Below are 21,665 nucleotides of genomic sequence, written 5' to 3'. Positions count from 1 at the left end.
TTCTTAAACATCATCAATTGGTAGAATTATATTTTACTTTGCTTCTTATTCTGATGATAACTTCCTATTACAGTTCTTTTTTCCCTGCTGTTTCTAATTGGTTTCCTTATTTTCTTGAACTAATTACCATCATCATATTTAATTTTCTTCAAACTCCCTGTCACACTATCTAATATGTTGAGTTCACATACATACACTTTAAAAAAAAAAACCTTTCCTCTCTCCCAGAGCCTGCCATTCTCATATTCCAATCTGGACTGATTGCCAGTCAGGCCTTCTGCCCAGTTGGCATCCCTGGTATTTCCTGTCACTGCTCTCCTAGATTAGATCCACTGTCTTGTGGATCCCACATCTTCCTTTTTCTTGGCTTACACCCTTGTTTTGCTGGAGAACATCCTTAAGTAGCTTCCTAAGAAAATATATTTGAGAGGTAAATTTTCTTAGGTATTTATTGCATATTTTTTAATAGTTTTATTTCATTTCACACTTGATGGATATCTTGGCTGGTGTAGAATTCTAAATTGAAAATCATTTTCTCTTGGAAGTTTGAAAGCATTGCCCTATTATCACTTTTTAATTGTTGCCCTATTATCTTTTCTTAATTGTTGCCCTATTATCTTTTATCATCCAGTGTTATTATGAGGTCTGATTCCTATTCCTTTTTCTTGGTTTTATCTTGTGAAAACTATTGTTAGTTGCTTGCTGAACTTCCTAGATCTCTTGCAAAGTCCTGATATTTTCTCTATTTTTTGTCTGTGTTGCTTTGTTCTATTTTCTAGGAGACTTCTTCAGTTTTATCTTTCAGTATTTCTATTGGAGGGACTTCCCTGGTGGTCCAGTGGGTAAGACTCTGAGCTCCCAATGCAGGGGGCCCAGGTTCAATCCTTGGTTGGGGAACTAGATCCCGCATGCATGCCGCAGCTAAGTCTGCATGCCACAACTAAGAAGTCCACATGCCGCAGTGAAGACCCTGAATGCCGCAACTAAGACCCAGAGCAGCCTAAATTAATTAATTAATTAATTAATTAAATATTTTAAAAAATATTTCTATTGGAATTTGAACTTCAATAATCACATTTAATTTCCAAGAATTATTTCTTGTCCTCTACTCCTTTTACATAATATTCTGTTCTTGTTCTGTGGATACAGTCTTTTCTTAGTCCTCTGAATATGCTAATTAAATTTTTTAAATTTCCCATATTTTCCTCTGCATTTTCTGGGATTCTTCCAAGTTCATTTTTCCCCTATAGTTTATACTTGACTATTTTTCATGTTGAAGACTTTCTTCAAATTTCTGATGATGCTTTGTGGTTTAGTAAAGAAGGGCTGGATAGCTTTTGCAGATTTAATCGGCTTTAAGGCAATGGGTCAATTCTCCTGCTATGACTCCTCTGTGTAAAACAGGGAGCTGAGGAACAGAGTTGCCCACATCCATGCTGGAAGCCCTAGTTTGCTACAGATATTTCATTTAATTTCTTTAGAGAACTGTCAGGTATTTTCCCTGCAGGCCTGCACCAGCTGCTAGCTCAGCTGTCTGGTGGAGGAGAGGAAGTCTCAAATGATGCAGTCATTCTGTATTGGGGCCTTCAATTAATCCCCATGTGTTCAGACCCATTTAATTCTGTTGCTTCCACCACGTGCCTGCTGATTCTGAGCCTACTCTCTGGTGTTATATCTGGCTCCACCTCCTCTGTAGTTCCTTTGTCAAATATTCTAGGCTGGATTTTTCCTTCTTATTTTATTATTCAACTAATTCCCATCTGCTTTCCAAAAAATTGTTGAAATGTGTCAATTGAGGATAACCTCCCATCCTCACCACATTCTCTTCACTCTGATGAGTATATTCCTTTCTGTTCCTAGATACTTTTCTTGTAGTGAACATCTAAGGGTAAAGAAAGAAAATTCCCTGTGTGTGTATGTGTGGGTGTGCACGCATAAATGTGAGCATGATGTGCAAGAATCAATTCATTTCTTATCTATTTTCCTCTTTTTAGTCAGTCAAATATTTCTTTCTTTATTTACAATTATTTATTTATTAAATAAGTTATTTATTAAATTGAAGTATAGTTGATTTACAATGTGTTAATTTCTGCTGTATGGCAAAGTGACTCAGTTACACATATATATGTGTGTATATATATATATATATATACATTCTTTTTCATAAACTTTTCTATGATGGTTTATCACAGGATATTGAATATAGTTCCCTGTGCTATACAGTAGGACCTTGTTGTTTATCCATACTATATATACTAGTCTGCATCTGCTAACCCCAAACTCCCAATTGTTCCCTCCCCCATATTTTCTTCTTTTCTAATAAATGTAGTTACGGTTATTAATTTTTCTAGATGACCACTTTGGCCACACAGCATAGGTTTTAATATGTACGGCTCTCATTGTTGGTCATATCTGAAGAGTTTATAATTTCAGTTTATGTTTCCCCTTTAACCAAAGAATTATTTTGAAGCCTGTTTTGAAACTTCCAAGTAGAGAGTGCTTTTTTGGTTTGGTTTTGTTTCACTTTTGCCCATTCTTTTGTTCTTAAGTTTTAATTTTATTGTATTGTTGCCAGAGAATGAACTGCATGATTTCTATGTTTTGGAATTTACTGAGATTTATTTTGAGAGGTCTAATTCATAAGCAACTTGAGGAAATGTTCCATAGAGTTTGAAACATATTTGTGTGTTTTATGTTTTGTCGTATCATCTGGGATGTTAGTTCTAAAATTTTGAACAGTTTTACCCTTCTCATTTTCTGTTGTGATTTTGGATTTGCTCTAAATATATATATATATTTTCTATCAGTTCGAGGGATTTAGAAAGACGGAGTGGAAGTTTGTGCTCTGTCTGCCATATAGATAAAATCCCTCAGGTTGTGGCTTTTCTGTTAATTGCTATCTATACTATAGTTTTCTTCTTTTTATCTTCTATAGACCCATTTTCAAGGGGGTGCATTTAAAAATTGTTATAGTAGTCCCATTTTTAAAAATGTCCCATTTTAAATTCTACTAGTAAATACTTTAAACTCTACTATATTTTTCTACTTTTCAATGGCAAGAGTGAAATTGTATCACTTAAGTTCCGTTTATTTAAACTAAGGAATTTGGCAAGACCCTTGTCACTGGTTTTCTCTTTCAAAAATGTCTTGACATCTAGTCTTGTACACCTACTCTTCTCACCTAGATTTTGACTCAGGCAAAGAATTTCCAGATTAATTTATGAAGAATTGACATCTTTATTATGTCAACTCTTCCTTTCCAGGATTGTGGTAGTTTCTATTTTTTTTCAGGTCTTCTTTTATGTTTTTCAGTAAAGTTTTACAGTTTTTTAATATAGTATTTTGGCATTTTTTATTAAGTTTATTCCCAGCTGTTTTATAATTTTTGCAGAGTGAGTTGAATCTTTTTTTTCCCATTACTTTTCCAGCTTTTTGTTACTGGCTGGATCTGTATGCCTGCGTCCTAACAGCAAGGGAATACATTTGGGATTAATGGGTCTTTCTCCTCACGATGAAACTCCAAGGATAAGGTTTAAAAGAGAATGGGAGGTGAAGGATGTGTGTTTTATTTTACATGAATGATGTTGCACCATAGATCTTGTTCTATTTCTTGCTTTGTTCCCACTTAGCACCATTAAATGTGACCTTTCCTTTAAGTTTCTTAACAGGTACCTTTGATCAGATTAAGGAAATTCCCTTCTATTCATAGTTCTCTGAGTTGCTGCTGGTTTGTTTTTTTATCATAAGCAGGTGTTGAATTTTATCAAAAGCTTTTCCTACATCTATTGACATGATCACATAATTTGTTCCCCTTAAATCTGTTGTTTGATTTTCTAATTTTAAACCATCCTTGCATTCTTAGAATAAAACTCAGCTTGGTTAGGATATATCAATATATACTGCTGGGTTCAGTTTATTTGTCTAGAATTTTTACATCTATTTCCATATCCTGTGTCTTCCTTCATTGGTTTGTTATAGAATTATATTAGTCTCACAAAACAAGTTTGGGGAGATTTCTTTCTTTTTTGTTTATGATTGGAATTACCCAATCATTAAAAATTTGGTAGATGTCATCTGTAAAGTTCTCTGAGCTTTTTTGGGGGGAGGGATAGATTTTTTTAAAAACGTAGTCAATTGCTTTGTGGTCACAGAGGGTCTATCTAGGCTTTCTGTTTCTAGAATCAGTTCTGGTAAGCTGTGCTTTTCTAGTAACATTCATTTTGCTTATGTTTTCCAATTATGATATACAGTTGTTTATAATACCTTTTTAGAAAATTTATCTGTTTTATATATTATCTATTGTATAATCTATTGTATCTATGGTTATGTTTCCTTTTCATTTCTAATATAATTTACTTGTGTCTTCTCTTTCTCTATCTAAGAGGGCTGGCTTTTGTTTCCAGCTTTTCAAACCATCAGCTTTTGATGTTCTCAATCTTCTCAATCGGTTGTTTCTGTTTAATCAAATTCTGCTCATCCTTATTTTTCTTCCTTCTGTTTCCTCCAGGTTTACTTTGCTGTTCCTTTTATAGTTTCTTGAGTTAGATGTTGAGCTTGTTGACTTGTTGACTCAACCACCTACTCAACATCTCGTCTCAACATTGCACGTCTAATAGGCACCCCAAGCTTAACATGGCCAAAACAGAATTCTTGATCTGTACCTCCCAAAATGTGCTTTTCCTACAGTTTTCCCCATCATGGTGAAATCACCCATTCACTCAATTGCTCAGGCCAAAAACTCAGGACCCATCTTTGTTTTTTCTCTTTCTCTATACGCTACATCCAATCCTTTCTGCTCAATTTTGAAAATATAGCTTGAATTTCACAACTTCTCAGAACCTCCACTGCTACCACCCTAGTTAAAAACTACTCTCACCTCTCCTAGACTGTTGTCAGGGACTCCTGACCGGGCTGTTGCTCCTTTTGTCTCACCACAGATCTCCACGCTGCACCTGCAACATACATCTGATGATGTCAGCTCCCATTCAAAATCTTCCAAAGGCTTCTCATCTCAGAATAAGCTCCCAGTTCTCCAACCACATACCTTACCACCCTGTAGCCACATAAACTTCCTTGTTACTCCCCAACGTACCAGGCATAGTCTCTCCTCAGGGCCTTTGAACTTGTGTGGAATCTTCTTCTCTCCTCAGATAACCATACGGGGGAATAAAATGAGAGCAAAAGACTGTGGATATCTAAATAGCACCCCCTTCACCCTTGCTTTATCTATCTCAAAGTTCTTATCATTATGTGACATTATATTATATACTTATTTGTATGTTTACTATGAATCTTCCCCCACAAGAATGTTAGATTGCTGTCTTGTTCAGTACTGTGCATCCAGAGCCTGGAACAGTGCCTGGCACATAACAGGGATCTAATAAATGAATGGGGGGTGGGGAGTGACATCAGAGTCAGAGGGTTCCTTGTCAAGCATGGAACTAGCACAAAGAGCATTGGATGAATTGGATGACAGCTGGAATCAGAGTAAGGTCGCCTTGACAAACAGTCCTATCCTGAACACTCCGTTAGCTAAAACTTTTCTCATACTCTTAAATATTTTTCCATACCAGCGTTGCTGGATCTTAGGTCCCAAATCATGTCTTCCAGGCAGAGCCAAGTGCTGCTTCCTTTGTGCTCCCACTACCCCTTCTGCCCACCCACACCAAACCGTCTCATCCAACAATGACAGGTCTCATGCAGCCTTGGCATGCACCCTCTGCCCCCCCCCACCAGAGTTTCAAGAAGGCCAAGGCTGTGATTTGTTGTTCAGTTTATTCCCTGCCCCTGTGAGAGTGTGGCACAAGGCAGGCTCAGATGAAAGAATGCATTGGGTAGGCCTCTTAAAGCAAGGTCCCTCGGCTGGAACAATGTCAGGCAACTTTGCTGCTTGTACTGAAGGTGGTGATGTTGAGAAAACGTGGGTGCTGTGAAAGGCTTATGGCAACGTACTTTGTGTGTTTGTGGACAGCAGGTCAAGGGCCCGGGATGGCCGCACAAACAGGCGTCCCGAGCCTAGGCCTTCACTTGCCCCAGCATCCCATTAATCCTTAATATTCAAATTCCGCCCACTAAACCAGCCCCTCGGCACCCAAGCCGCCTCTTTTCCCCAAATGACGGCCGTCGGCAGCCAATCGGCAGCTAGACGGGGCGTCCGCCCCTTTTTCCTTTGCCGGAACGGACACGAACTCCCGCCAATTGGAGGCGTCGCCGCCGAGGCTCCGCCCCGCCCCGGCCGCCGCACCCAATGGCGGGCCGGCTGGCAGCGGCGCCGGGGGCGGGGCGCGGGCGCGCAGGTGCAGCAGCGCACAGGCCGACCGGGAGGGCGGGGCGCGACGTCGGCCGTGCGGGGTCCCGGCGTCGGCGGCGCGCGCGCTCCCTCCTCTCGGAGAGAGGGCTGTGGTAAAAGCCGTCCGGAAAATGGCCGCCGCCGCCGCTGCCGCGCCGAGCGGAGGAGGAGGAGGAGGCGAGGAGGAGAGACTGTGAGTGGGACCGCCGCGGCCGCGGGCGGGGACCCTTGCTGGGGGGGCGGGGGGTAGGGGCGGGACGTGGCGCGGGAGGGGCCCGCGGGGTCGGGCGACACGGCTGGCGGATGGCGTCCCTCCTCTCTACCCTCCCCCTCCCGCTGGTGACGGCGCCCCCCCCCCCCCCCGCCCTCGGCCCGTTACCCGCACTTGCGGGTGACCGTCCTCGGCGCGGCCTCCCAGGGCTGCCTTCGCCTGGTTACCCCCGCCCTCCCGCCTTCGGCGCGCATCCCGGCCCCCGGCCCCGCGGGCACCCCTGTCGCCGGGGTTTCGCCTGTCGGGGCTGCGCGCGCGCGTCGTGCCCTTCGCGGGGCTTCGGGCCCGAGGCGCCGTCGCGCGCCCGCGGCCCCGGCCTCTCCCTGGATCGCGCTTTCCCGTCTCCCTCCCTCGCGCGCCCCCTCTCCCGTTACTCGGCCCCCCCACTGGCGCGCGTGCGCAGTCCGCCTGCCGTCGGGAGAGTGCGCCACAAGGGCTCCTGCGCTTTCACCCCCATCTCCAGGCTTTGCCTCCCCCTCCTTCTCGCCCATTCCATGACTTTCTGCCCCCACTGCGAGCGAGTTTCTTTCGCATCTACCAGGAACAAGTAGGTGGGAATTATTGTCCACCCACAAAAGGCACTAGACATTGTGTTCCTGACCCCACAGCTCATCAGAAAGAGGCGGTTATAGTTGCCATCAGGAGCCGTGGGTAGGGGACTGTGTCCGGCAGCACCTGAGGCTCTTCGGTGGGAGCGCGCCCCCAGGGCCTTTGGGGGTGCCGTGGCCTCAGAATACGAGCGCCCTCCCATCCTCCCCCCCTTCGCCGGCGATCTTCCAGTTACATAAGTGGAGTGGGACATAGTATGTGACGGGCTTCCATAGTCCTGGAGCGTGCTCTGCTCAAGATCACCAGTACCAGATGGGGCAAGTTCACCGCATCGCTGTGGCTCCTATCAGTTGGTCCCTGAAAGTTTATTTTCTTTTTAGTTTGGTTCTGACTGAGTCACGCAAACTGAAACTCAGGTGACTTATTCGTGGCGTGGCAATGTTTTTGTGGTTTTGCACTGAAGACTTAAGGTCATTGTGAAGAGTCTAAAGATTGCTCTTACAGAGGAGACCGTTCATGGCATTGCTGAGTGTGGATCCAAGGGGGAAAAGCTGTCTCTGGAATACACCTCTGTGGCCGTCGCTTCTATTGTGAGTGTGTTCGGTGTGGATTGGTCACAGCAGAAATGGGCTCCACCACAAAATTGATATTCCTGACTCATGGTCAGGCAGATGTGTGCTTCTGGTTTTTCCAGGAACAGGCTCTGCAGAGCCATTCACACGTTGTGTCTCTGCTGTGCGGGATCAGTGCCCCAAATTGTAAGATGGTAGGATCAAATTCAGGGGGTGGTTGGTGATTGTGGAACCGAACCTGCTGGCCTGGGAGGCTGAGTGGCTTACACTTTGTAGGACTCTGGCAAGTTTTAGGCATTTTGTTATATTACAAAAATGAAGCATATTTGGGCCTTGGTAGTAAAATTCATTGTTAATAGGCAGTTACTATACAGGAGAAGTTTGGGTTTCATGGCCGGAATTTTCATCTGCATCTGAGTGATTTCAGCTAACAATGAGATTAACCTCTCCTCTTGGGTCCTTTGAAATATGCTGGATCCTTATTTTTTTTAAAAAAAATCTGGATTTTTTTAGGTCTTTTGGGAATTTCCACCAGGGATTTACGGAAATAGGCTTATTTATGGGTTTTTTAGGACTTCTACTTAAAATCCGAGTCACGGAGCCTAGGAAATATTTGCTTTTATTTTCTTACCCAGAAGATAAGGTTCTTATATCAGAACCTTAAAGGGCACAGTCAATCTAGTAGTACAGTTGATTAAATAAGTTGCCACAGAATACCCATTCATGACCTGTCAGCCGGGTGGCCGGCCGATCACTGAGGTGCATTCCCGTCTGCACACACAGATAACACAAGCTCACTTGACGAAGATTCCAAGGTTTGTACGTCTAAGCCTGAGACGTAACAGGACAAGGGCTCTGCTTTGTTTTGTGTCATTGGCAGTGCATTAGCCTCCTTGGGTGCCCCTCCAGTTAGTTGTTCCATCATATCCCTATCCCTTTAAACTGCACAGACAGCTTCCAGAATATAGTTTCTCTGCAGAGTGATTGGTGGCATCTGAAGTCATCGTGTCCTAACAGCTTGAAGAAACCTTCTGTGGCTTTCTTGCCAGTACTGGCCTATCACACCATGCTCTTTTTTTGCTGTTACAGATTTGCCTGGAATGCTTTAAACCTAGAGTCCCGGGTCTTTGTTTCACTTGATAGAGCATGATGCAGTCCACCCGTACTCCAACTTTTGCGCTGCGCTGCTTATGTTTCAGGAGGGTTAGAACACAACTTTGCATTCTATTTGCGATTTCCAGCCACAGCCATTGTTTCCCTGCCTGCCCTGCCTTTGTGTGGCTGAATCTAGTGGGGTGGGGAGGCAAGCTGTGGAATTTGACAGAAGTGGCTAGATGAGTCCAATATGATTTTACCCCACCCGAATACCCCTTCCCCCATGTGGAGATGGCATGAGAAGCTCGCTTCTTGAACCTAGAATAAAGAAGAGCAGACGGAAAAGTGTCAGTTCCTTAGTTGAGGGCGGTTTCCACCACTAATACACCTGCCCAGGACTATTTACATTATAAATGATGTCTCCTGGAACCTGTAATCTTTTCTTTATTTTTTTAAAACATTTATTTATTTATTTATTTATTTTTGGCTGCATTGGGTCTTCGTTGCTGCGCACGGGCTTTCTCTAGGTGCGGCGAGCGGGGGCTACTCTTGGTTGCTGCGCGCGGGCTTTCTCTAGGTGCGGCGAGCGGGGGCTACTCTTGGTTGCGGTGCGCGGGCTTCTCATTGCGGTGGCTTCTTTTGTTGCGGAGCACGGGCTCTAGGCACGCGGGCTTCAGTAGTTGGGGCACGCGGGCTCAGTACTTGTGGCTCATGGGCTCTAGAGCGCAGGCTCAGTAGCTGTGGCGCACGGGCTTAGTTGCTCCGCGGCATGTGGGATCTTCCCGGACCAGGTCTCGAACCCGTGTCCCCTGCACTGGCAGGCGGATTCTTAACCACTGTGCCACCAGGGAAGCCCTGTAATCTTTTATAAAGGTGAATATCAGTGAAAAGCTTTTAATTGGCTAAGAGCAGTTTGTGGCCAGCCTGCCCAAGTTATCTATGAGAAGAAGAAAAGCACAGAAAATGTTTGGCATTTGTAGTAACTAGTGTTTTAAGTGCAGAAGTGATAAAGCATTAGTCCTAGACTGGTGGTTCCAGGGAGCGTGGCAGGACACCTGCTTGTTCTCACCACCCTCTGCTCTGGTGACATGCATGCAGACCAGCCTTATGTGGCCGGCAGACGCAACCTTTTTTCTTGGGTAGAGCATTACTGCCGCTCCAATGGAAGGACCTTGTCCTCAGTGCTTCTGTACCAGCCCTCTCCAGTCAAACTGCCATTGTCACCGCTGTGCCTTTACCTCATTTCGGGTAGGACGGATGTAAATGAATTCCTCTTCCTTGGACTCACTGACACAAAAGTTGTGCTCTTCTGCCTTTACCTGGTCTCTTCTGCCTTTCTCTGGCAAGGAACCTCTTCTTATTGAAAGCTTGATTTGCATGCCATTGCTTAAATACCTGGTTCCACCCGTTTGATGGTTGGTATGGTGTGTGGGGGAACTGAGTGGGAATGGGAATTGGGGGGTTGGCAGGGCATGCCCACTCCCATGTTTAAGGGGGGTTGTGACCGTTCCATTACAGAATAAAGCCTTGGCCTTTTTCACTTCTTCAAGGCACACATGTTGGTTCTGCTGGTGTATGAATGTGTCTTTAGCATAGCTGTTTTACAGTACTGCAGAGGTCTGGACTCGGGAGCAATCCTTAGGAAGAGTTCAGTTGGCTTCTGTGCCTAAGAGCTGGGGGCACTATGGATATGGACCTGCAAATCATTGCTTTATTGGGTCTTCACCTAAGTGCTCTCATTTGCTGGCTCTTTTTTTTTCTCCATGGAATCTTGAGTTATCAGAGATCTTAAAATTTCAGAGCTAGAGGAACCTTAGTCCAGCTCCCTCAGTTTACAAATAAAAATGCAATTTACCAAAAAAAAAAAAATGCAGCTGTGAGAAGTTGTGGCTTTTCCAGGGCCTCCCAGCCAGGGTGCCAGTTTGATTTTTATTATATAGCTAACTGAGTAATACTGTAACCTTGACTTCTGGGATTTCAAAGTGTTCTATGGCTCGAATGTTTAAGGGAATTAAAGGCCTCACTGCACCTCAACAGATAATTCCAGGTACCATCCTGGTAGTTACAGACCAGCAGTAAAAGACTTGGTTGGTGTTGCCCTTCCTCTGGGTTTGATTACATGAGTAATTGTTTGTGTGAAGCGTCTCTAAGTTATACACTCTAGGCTTTTTTTAGTCTAAAGATAAAAGTGCTACTCTTGGGCCAGCAAGGTATCAGAGATTAGCTAATATGGGGCAGTTTACGTTTAACAAGGAAATGATGGTTATCTTGATAAAAAATAGAGTGACAAAAGATCTTTTTTGAACATGTGTTCAAAAGCAAAGTAGAAACTATCAAGCTATTAACCCAGTTTGTTGAACATTTCGATTTCCTGATCTAAGAGGCTTAAAAGTGATTGCTCTAAAACAGAATTGTGTATTTTTGAGGATAGCTTTGGATCTCCCAGGGCACTTGGTTTCTGTTGGTGCTGCCTTTTTTCTCTCACGGTTAAAGCCCCTTTATGTGATGTTACAGCAGCTTGTTGCAACTTCAGCTGCTTTAAAATGAAGGGAGACTTTGCCTCTGGATTTCATGTGTTCTTCTTGGGATGACATTTTGACGTTGCATGTTCTCTTGAACATGTCTTCTCTCCCTGAGTATTTCTGTATGACATGTTGCAAGAAATACTAACCAGAGATCTCTACTAACGGTATGCTTTATAGTGTCAAAATTTCCCTCAGAGGTGACAAGACCTGTAATAGTGTCGGTTCTAACATGCATGAGTCTTTCCTTTATTTTAGCACCATGTGTTATATGTCAGTAAATTGCAGTTTATTCTTTGTTTCTAGCTAGGTAAGCCGGGAAATAGCATAGTACTTTGTCTGTGTGTTTATCTTCAAAATGTCCCAAATAGCCCTGGGAAAAAGGTCGTGGAGCACAATGGGGGCTTTCAACTTACGATTTTCTTTGTTTTAGGCTCCATAAAAATACAGACTCACCAGTTCCTGCTTTGATGTGACATGTGACTCCCCAGAATACATCTTGCTTCTGTAGACCAGCTCCAACAAGATTCCATGGTAGCTGGAATGTTAGGGCTCAGGTAAGTAACCTTCCTTTTTTTTTTTTTAGTATATGTCCTGGTTTGGCCATCTGTTTTTAAAAAAAAAAAAAGGAATAAAACAAGTTATACTACTCTTGGACAGTATAAAAGTACCCCAAAGACTAAAGACATAACTGTGCCAAACTGTGCCATATAATAAAAAAAAGTCACTTCCCTGAGCCCTGAAAGGTCAGTTTGGGTAGGGCTACTTGGTAGCCACAGTGTGATCTGGGGGCGGGTGTCAGATTAGAGCTGGAACTGGTGACCTGCACCTTCAGTTCACCTTCAAGCAGGTCAGCTGAGCTGAGAGCGCTTTGACTGAGCTCTTCACTTGCCGCTACTGCTGTCGCCTAGCGGCCTTCAGCACTGTGCTTTGTTTGCTTTGGTCTTGGGTAAATGACTTCCTGGTCAACATTAGTGAGTGGCGGTAATGCATTTTCAGACATGGGAACTGGTGTGTGGTCCCCTAGAAGGATGACATCCTGAAAGCCGTTGCCAGACAGCGGAGCCCATGGCTAATGGTGTGTGCTTGCCGCACTCCTCCCACGGGGACTGCAGAGAACACCCAGATACACTTCTGGCTCTTGAGACTCTAGAGCAGAATGAATGCCTTTTGAAAAGCTGGGAAGCTAAGTCATTGGAGTCTGACACTCAGAGGCTCTATCAGCCGCGCTTTGGGCTACTTTGGCGCCACTTCGTGGACTTTAATTTCGTAAAAATGAGTGGTTCCCTAATTTCTCAACTGTCTGGCTCAATATCTTAAGCTTTTTTAGAGTAGGGGTCACTCCACATTTGATGTTTTGACATCCGGATTTCAAACATTCCATGTGGTAAGACAGAACGTTCTAATTTGATTTTTCCATTTCTTTTCCTAAGAAAAAATGTGAGTTTACACATATGCTGCCATTGTGATTCCAGCTGAGACCCTCAAGTAGCACTTTGCTGTATCTCTCTAGTGGTTTCTGACGCCTCAGTGTAAAGCCGTGTGGACATCCGTAACAGATCGCCCATTTCGGGGCTGTGCGAGGGGCAGAGTTTGGGTGGCAGAGAATAAAAGGTGTAGAAGGAAGTGAAGAGCATCACACTGCCTCCAAGTCCCAAGTTCGGTTTCACTCCTGATCCTGTGACTCAAATTGTCATTCCCATTTACCGCTGCGGGCTGTGCTCTGGGCCCTGCCGACAGGGCGTTCTTTGTACGCACGTATTTATGCTGGTGGGAGTTCTGTGGCTGGCACTTTGTGCATTGTCTCAGAAATTGTGTGGACTAAATGTAATATAGGCAGTGAATGGGTTTCTTCTGATAGATATTAGGCCTGAGGGGGTGATTTATGTTTTTAATAGTCTTTTTCTCAGATTACGAATGGATTTTAGAAGACAGTGGTGACTCTGTACAGTTTCTTCTAAGAAATGTAGAAAGGAAGAGATGTTTTTAAAAATATCTCTTATTACTTATGAATGGGAAAGACACGGCCATTTGAGCTTCAAGGAACTTTGAAGGTAATTCTCAAAGGACAGAACCTGTTTTTAATAGATAAGTGCTTGATATCTTGCTATTTTTCTCTTCCTTTTTAAGAAATTATAAAAATAATACATGCTTTTTATAGAAAATTCAAACCATTTTAAAGTATATCAAGTAAAAAAGCGAAAGCTCCCCATTACTCTCCGTACCCACTGCCCAGGGTAACCGCTGTTAATAGCTTGACATAGATCCTTCTGAATCGTCTTCTCAGGCTACGCCAGTATGCACCTTTTGTACTTCTGACAAAACAAGAATGGTATTGTACGTATTCTGCGTCTATCCATGTGATACGTTTCTCTGCCTCATTTCTGTTTAATAGCAGCGTGGTTTGGTGCCAATTTACTATCATGTGTTGTCCCCCTATTGGTTTTCCCAATGGTTCACTTTTTAAGAGGCTGTTGGATTGAACTTCCTCATGTGCCAGTCTTTTTGAAGAATGGCTGCCTAGACTTGGAGTTACTGGTGGGTACTACCACATCACCTTCCAAAATGTCTATCCCATTTTCCACGACAGTCTTAGAAAGTGCCAGTTCCCATACCCTCCTAGAATTGGATATCCATCTTTTAAATTTGTGCTCCTTGGGTTATTACTGGGGCTGAATGTCAGTAGTCATTGGCCATTTGTATTTGGTCTTTGTGAATTGCCTGTTCATATTCTGCATTTATCCTTCCCTCAGGGTATTTCTTTTTAAGTCAATTTATAAGAACTCTTAATGTATTAAGGAAATTCTTTGTCATCATGCAGATATTCTTCCTACTTTGTCGTTTTTTTTTTTTTTTGGCTGCGTTGGGTCTTCGTTGCTGCGTGTGGGCTTTCTCTAGTTGCGGCGAGCGGGGCTGCTCTTTGTTGCAGTGCGCGGGCTTCTCATTGCGGTGGCTTCTCTTGTTGCGCAGCACCGGCTCTAGGCGCGCGGGCTTCAGTAGTTGTGGCTCGCGGGCTCTAGAGCGCAGGCTCCGTAGTTGTGGCGCACGGGCTTAGTTGCTCCGCAGCATGTGGGATCTTCCCCAACCAGGGCTCGAACCCGTGTCCCCTGCATTGGCAGGCGGATTCTTAACCACTGCGCCACCAGGGAAACCCATGTCATTTATCTTTTGATCCTGCTTGTCTTTTTGATATATAAAATTTCTGTTATGGTTTCTTCTTTTGCTTTTATACTTAAAAAGTCCTTTCCTACTCTAAAAACATGACAATGTGCATCTGTATTTACTTTCTTCCTAAAAAACTTGATGATGTGCTATATTCATATATACATATTTGATACATGCAAAAGAATCTTATAGGTAAGTTGTCCTGTGTTTTTTGTATGGTATTTAAAATACTTGTTTTTGTATTTAACTTTGCGGTGGGATGAGGTCTAGAGCCCACCTAGCCAGTTGTATCATAGCCATTTGGTGAACCAGTCATCTGGTCTTCACGTGTATCATATGCTGACTTCAGGTGAACGAAGCATCTCTTACTTTTTTCTTTCTGAATTTTTTCTTTGTGAGGCTTGATGGCAAGCCTGTCAGCAGATAATCATTTATTCATTCACCCAACAAATATTTTAGCCCCTGCTTTGAGCCAGGGACGGTGCTGGGCCCTGCAAGTACTACCTTCTTGACCGGGCAAGGGGTGCCGGGGGAGGCTACAGAGGTCGTGATGCCAACTGCATGGCTACAGTGCTCATTCCGGAAGACTCAAGAAAATAGTGGATCTTCACAAAAGTAGGTTTTAGATAAACTAGGAGGAATCCAGAGGGTGTGTGTGTGTGCATGTGTGTGTTTTAAATTCTGACATAGAAGTTAAAGCTTTAGGGTAGACTGCAACATAAGCATAGTTTGTTTTCTAACTCATGTAATTGCAGGCTGATTTATGTCTTGATTTATGATGAGGGCTTTTTGCTGTTAAAATAGTTCTATATTCAGCTGGCTTGGTTGTGATGGAATAAAAGTTGCGTACTGATAAAAATGGTAATTTTCTTCTATGATGATTTTGAAGCTTTCTGTAATAGCTGATAAAAATAAAGACAGGATTTTGGTGAATATAATCTTAGGGGAACAAGTGTAATTTTTTGCAACTTGTATCATTTAAATCTAATAAATACCCTCAAAACTGAAGTGGAATCCTGATTTTTTTTTTTTTTTTTTTACTTAAATGATATAAATGATTTGTGATTAAGGAAAAGGCTTCTTGTATAAGGCTGAGGAGGTTTTTTAATGATGTTTTAGAATAGTTAGGTATATAGTACGGAATGAAAAAGGTGGTACAAAAGGTTACATGGTGTAAGATCTCCTTGCCACTCTGTCCCCAGACATCCATTTATCTCCCTGAAGGCAGTCATCATTACCAGTTTCTTATTAATCTGTGTGTGTGTGTAATTTTTAAATTGTGGTAAAATAGTCATAACGTAAAATTTACTGTTTTAGCCATTATTAAGTGTACAGTTTAGTGACATTAAGTACATTTTCATTGTTGTGCAACCATCACCACTGTGTATCTCCAGAACCCTTTTTATCTTGCAAAACTGAAATGGTCCCCTTTAAACCATAACTCCCCATTCTTCCTTCCTCCCCCAGCCCCTGGCAATCACTCTTCTACTTCCTGTCTCCTGTGAAATTGACTCTTCTAGATACCTCATGTTATTATATGTTTTTATATATGTGTTTATGTATATATTTTATGTATGTGTCTACACACACAAAGGTGTGTGTTTTTTTACCAAACAGTAAAATACTGTGCGTATTTGCAGAGTTTGCTCTCTTTAGTTAATATATCTTGGTGATTGTTCGGTATCAGTTTCTATAGAGCCACGTCACTCTTTTTAAGGGTTGGGGTAGTAGTCCATTATGGATGCACCATAATTTCTTTAAGTGGTTTTCTCTTGCTGGATATTTATGTTTCCAGTGTTTTTTATTTCATTAATGCAGTAGTGAATAGTTTTTTACATAATACCATTTTGCTCACAGCCAAGTTTATCTGTAGGAGAAATTCCTAGAGATGGAACTTGCCGGGTCAAAGGATATATGCATTTTAAACTTTGATAGATATTGCTAAATCAAGGATGGCCTTTTAATTGCAGAGTTTTAGAGAAAAAACTACATATGAGTAGATAAGCACAAAAATGTATGACTGCACTGCAATTTTTAGAGATTAGAGAGCTGTTTATTAGGCTAGGAAGAAATTGCTTTTAGCAGTTAGCACGAGAAAGCAAAACTTCGGAAGCTTCCATTTCATGACCTCATGTGAGCAGAGGCTGAGACAGGACCCTTTACTTGGCAAGGGGAACTTCAGCCTGTTCTTGTTTGTGAAATCTTGAAGAAAATGGAGCATTTTTATTTTGGTACTGTTCTAAGTTGCAGTGGCTCCTTGGGACTCAGGGTTGAAGAGTGCCGCAGCGGCTGGACGTTCTGTCTTTTTTGTATTGTAATATGCGTAAGGAATATCCAGGACCATATTGCAGTTGCTTCATTTGTCTTTGAGCATGCTACTCTTATATTGCAATACTTTATTCATTTACCCTGTACTAATTGAGCATCTGTTATTTGTCAGTTCCTGTCCTAGATGCTAGGGACTGTTCCTAGCCTCAGTGGTCTTGTGGTCTAAAGGAAGACAGACAGGCAAATAGGCCATTACTTTACAAGGGGCTAAATGCTACAGTGGCCACTGAGGGTGCACATAAATATTAGAGGGATCCCACCTAGACTTCAGGGTAGGGTCAGGGAAGAGACTTCTTTGAAAAGTGACCCCCCCACCCCAGACCTGAACGATAAGGCAACATTAGCTAGTCCAGGAGAAGGTATGTGTGGAGGAGAGAGCAGCCCGTCTGCAGGCTCGCATAAGAGAGAGCTGTCAGGCTGGCCGCGAGGGCTCAGGGTGCGGGGATGAGACAGGCAGGGGTCTCGGAGCAGCTGCGCTGGCAGAGTGTGCTGGTGGGAGATCAGACACAGCTGCGCCGGCTGTGCCAAATAGGCTCAGCTTTCCTTCCGAGCCGCCGCACTCTGAGAGCCCCCGGAGCCCCCGGAGGCCGTGCCAGGCGCTCTGGCCACCCGGCCTGTTCCCCCGACCCCGCCCCTGCTCTCGAGGCCATCTGCCCTGAATCTGCTGGTCTCCTACCCATCAGGCCCCTGGGACTCCTGCTCCAGACCTCTTCCTGGAACCTTTCTTCCCTCCACTTCTGCCCCAGGGCTTCACTCTGATACTCGATATTGCGAGGAGGGAGACAGCTTGCCTGGCGTGTGAGTCAACTATGGGACCAAACGCACTGCTTAGTTCTGATTTTTATTTATTATTCTTTTGCCAAGACTTTCGTGGTGAAGGAAGCAGTGCATGAACAAGCTCACTCCCGTCTTGTCAAGGACCAGGTCCACCCTGATGCATCCCTGTGGACGGTGCCACCATCATCCCCGCGAGCCCGGGCTCGGGAGGTGGGCTCCTTGGCGCCCGCTGCTCCGCGCTCGCGCTCCTGCAGGCCATCCCAAGCCTGCTGCTTCTCAGGTCCTGCCTTCCCACAGGCCTCCTGGCCCTCTTCCTCCCTGTCCTCTGCACTCTACTCGGGGGGTAGACTCGGGTACTTTCTCTTCATACTCCGGAAATGTTAGCAGTTTGCCCAGTTCACGTCAGCCTCCCCTTATGGAACTCGAATGGGACAACTCCAGTGACACCCCAGCCTATGGTTGCACTTGCCGCCCTGTCCCCCGAAGGTGATGGGCATACTCCCCATGCGTGCTCTATGCTGTGTTCCACGTGCCAGTATATAACATTCAAAAGTGTTTTGCAAATTTACAGGATGGTATCCTACTGTATGTGACATTCTGCAGCTCGCTCTTTTCACGCTATACTTGGCCTTTTGAGCCTGGTCCATGTTGCTCTGTGCAGACCTTCATTCATTTAACATGTCTCCTTGTGCTGTGGAAACATCTTTACAACCAAAGTCCCACCAGAGCCCTGAGGGAGAATGGAATTGTGGAGAAACAAGGATTGACATCTGGTTTATGTTTACATCCTTTGGGTCTATTAACCGAGAAGAAGATATTTTTATTTCTGTGTTTGTGAAAGCTTTCCACAAAAAAAGGCATCCATTTTCCAGACTTATTAATAGAACAGTCCGAAGGTTTTATTTTTAGATTTGAAAGAAATCAAAGAAGGCTTCTGGGATATGCACATTTCCCTTCATTCCCATCTCCTTTGCAACATTTCACGTTGCTGCTAAGACACCAACTTGAGCACTTTTCAGCATGGGCTGACTTTCTACATGTAAATTATTTTTGAAAAATTAAAGCATTTTCATTTTTCTGGGGTTTCTAGTGGTACTTAAGTTTTGACATTTCCTTGAAAAGTTGTACTTTAAATTTGTATATACATTTTTAGTAACTTATTTTTAAAATATAAATTTCTGTGTGTTTGTGGGGTTTGTGTTTTTGTAAACAGCAGAAGCTATTAGTCCATATTAAGTACTAATTCGCTCTAATATTTTCAGCTGTTTTTGGAATTACACTTGGCAAAAAAATAGACAAATGTCTGCAGTTGTGACAGTTTGTCTTTTTGTTCCTTTTAACTCCAGAATAAATAATTCTAGTGAATTTTTTTCTAGGCTTGTAAGAACACAGGAATGATTCAATTCATCATAATAAGTAGTTAGGGAAGGTTGAAAGTCTTTTTTAAGTGGTATCACTCTGTAAGAAAATGTTAATACAGCTTGTAAGCAACTGTATAAAATTTCTTAACCACTCTTCCAGGTTGTTTAAGACAAAACAGAATGAACAACCAAACAAAAACTATTCATTACACTCTTTATTTTTTAATTACATAAGTAAGGCATCATTGTAGAAAATTTAGAAAATGCGTATGGAAATCACTCTGAAAATTCCACCATGCAGAGGAAACTGCTGTTACTGTTTGGTGTGTATCTTTCTAGACTGAGGGTTCCGACTCAGGGTTGAGAAGTCAGGGGTTCTATAACCTTGGATGGGAAAAACACTCCATCTTTATTTTCACTAACCTCTCACTGAAAATTTAATGACAAATATAGACAGCAGACCATGGTAGTATTAGGAGTACCTGTGATTTTGTCACCAATAGAGATCAAAGATGCTTTCATATCATATTACAATTACAGAGATTTTGAAATATCACTTGTGTTCATCACAATTCAGACTAGTTATTAGACCCACCTGTAGATCTGGCTGTTTAGTGGTTTACTAAAGAAGCACATTACTCTAGCACCAATTCTCAAAGTAAGTTGTTAATCAATTTCTATGCATTTTATTTTATGCACTTCAAAACATTCTTCTGAAGAGTGGTTCAGAGGGCCAAAAGGGCCCATGGCATAAAAAGGTTAAGAATGCCGGTTGTGTCCATTATACTGTGCAACTACAAATACAAGAACAGCCAGCCAGCACTTGAGTGGTCACTGTGTTGGGGAAAGAGATCAGGGAAAGCCCTAAAGCACAGGTGCAATAAAGAGAGACAGAATGACATTAAAACTTAGTTCAAATTATTATATCAAATATTTTTTATGAACACATTTAGTGTTTTCCAGATACTGTGCAAAGTGTAATGCAACTACAACTGGCAAATAATAGCCTAAAAGTTACCTTTGCTATTGGTATTTTAAACATCCTTCTAGAGTCTTCCTTATGCACCTGTGTGCATGCATATATGTTGTTTTAGATAAATGGGATCATATAGTATGTGCTGTTGTAACTTGCCTTCTTTCCTCAATGATAATGTTGTAGATATCTTTCCATCTCACTAAAAACATAATATCATTGCTTTTCCCTAAAATGAAAATAACTTAATTGTATTTTCTAATTATAAAATATCTGTTTCATGAAAAAAAATGTTTTTTAGAAAATATAGAAAGAGGAAAAGTAAGAATTGCCCATAAATCTGCCGTCTACAGATAGATAACGTCTGGATAATGTTTGTTTGTTTTTTACAGAAGGACTGTTTTTTTTTTTTTTTTAAATATTTATTTATTTGGCTGCACCGGGTCTTAGTTGCGACATGTGGGATCTTTAGTTGCGGCGTGTGGGATCTTTTAGTTGTGGCACACGGAATCTTTAGTTGAGGCATGCAGGATCTAGTTCCCTGACCAGGGACTGAACCCGGGCCCCCTGCATTGGGAGCGCAGAGTCTTAACCACTGGACCACCAGGGAAGTCCCTGAATAATGTTTTTACATCATTTTTAATGACCACCTGACATTTTATTGATGGCTATACCTTGATTTAATTAGGGTTGTTTCCATTGTTTCTGTGCTTTCATTGCTCCAGATGATGGGTATGGCTGTGTGCTGACCATTCTACTCTGTGCCTGTGTCTCCAGCTTGCGTCTCTAACCTCTCACTTGAGCCCCACATTGGATGGCCTCTTCAGTATTTTCCCTGGAGTTGCTCATAGACATCTCAAACATAACAAGTCCCAAACAGAACTCTTTGCTTTTTTTTTCCCCCTTCAAATATGCTTCTCTTCCTAGTTTCTATCTCATTAAATAACATCAGCATCCACCCAGTTACCAATCTAAAATCCTAGGAGTTGTCCTTGATTCTCTTCTTTTCCTCACCTTTCTCTAATTCACCAGCAAGTCCTGTGGGCCTCTACATTCAAAATGTACCCCAGAACCAACAACTTCCCAGCATCTCCACTAAGACCTCAGTCCTCGCCACAGGTCACTTCACTGATGGATGCAGTGGGACTTTGGGTGACATATTAAACAGCTTTCTCACCAACACTAGGAAATACTGCATGTTTCATAGGCCTATTTGTTACAATGACACTTAATTCTAAATGATGGAATTGTTCCACATTTCATAACTTTTTCATCTGACCAATACAGTTCAGTTTAAGTACTGAGTTCCTTGCTGCTCCGTGCTGAAGGATATGCAGTTCATCAGGCTGTCATCCAGCCATTCATTCCATGATGGAGTCAGGTGTCTACAGTACCTGGGGCACTGTGGTAGGCAGGCTGTAGGGTGACTGAGACAGATTGGTATCTCTCCTCATGGAGCTTAAGTTTGGCTGGAGAGACAGACTTTAAATAATTCACAAGTAATTATGTAATTACAATGGGTTAAGTGCTCTAAAGGACAAGTTGGGGGGAATGTTCACTGTGATTATATGTAATGGAGGAACAGCCGAGCCTTGGGAGGGATAAGGAGGCCTGCCCTAAGGAGGCAGTGCTGAAACGGGGAACCAAGGGGTGAACAGACATGGGCAAAGCACAGAGTGGAGGAGGGCTTTCCCGATGGAGAAGAGCATGTGTGAAAGCCCTGAGTCTGGCAGGAGCTTAACCATCAGAGATACTTAAGCAGC

At 43.0% G+C, this 21,665-nt stretch overlaps 1 protein-coding gene across 1 annotated transcript in view; it reads left to right on the top strand.

Annotated features, from left to right (window-relative positions):
* The first annotated feature begins 6,353 nt into the window (after positions 1-6,353).
* The window catches only part of MECP2 (methyl-CpG binding protein 2), a 52,375-nt gene continuing 37,063 nt past the window's right edge, over positions 6,354-21,665 (top strand). The window contains exon 1 of the mRNA XM_061178519.1: positions 6,354-6,482. Within this exon, the coding sequence (XP_061034502.1) occupies positions 6,421-6,482 (62 nt within the window). The 5' untranslated portion in view covers positions 6,354-6,420. The remainder of the gene's footprint in view (positions 6,483-21,665) is intronic.

This window comes from Eubalaena glacialis, chromosome X (genome assembly GCF_028564815.1).
Source record: "Eubalaena glacialis isolate mEubGla1 chromosome X, mEubGla1.1.hap2.+ XY, whole genome shotgun sequence".
NCBI classification, from domain to species: domain Eukaryota; kingdom Metazoa; phylum Chordata; class Mammalia; order Artiodactyla; family Balaenidae; genus Eubalaena; species Eubalaena glacialis.
This window is presented reverse-complemented; position numbering and strand designations above follow the sequence as displayed.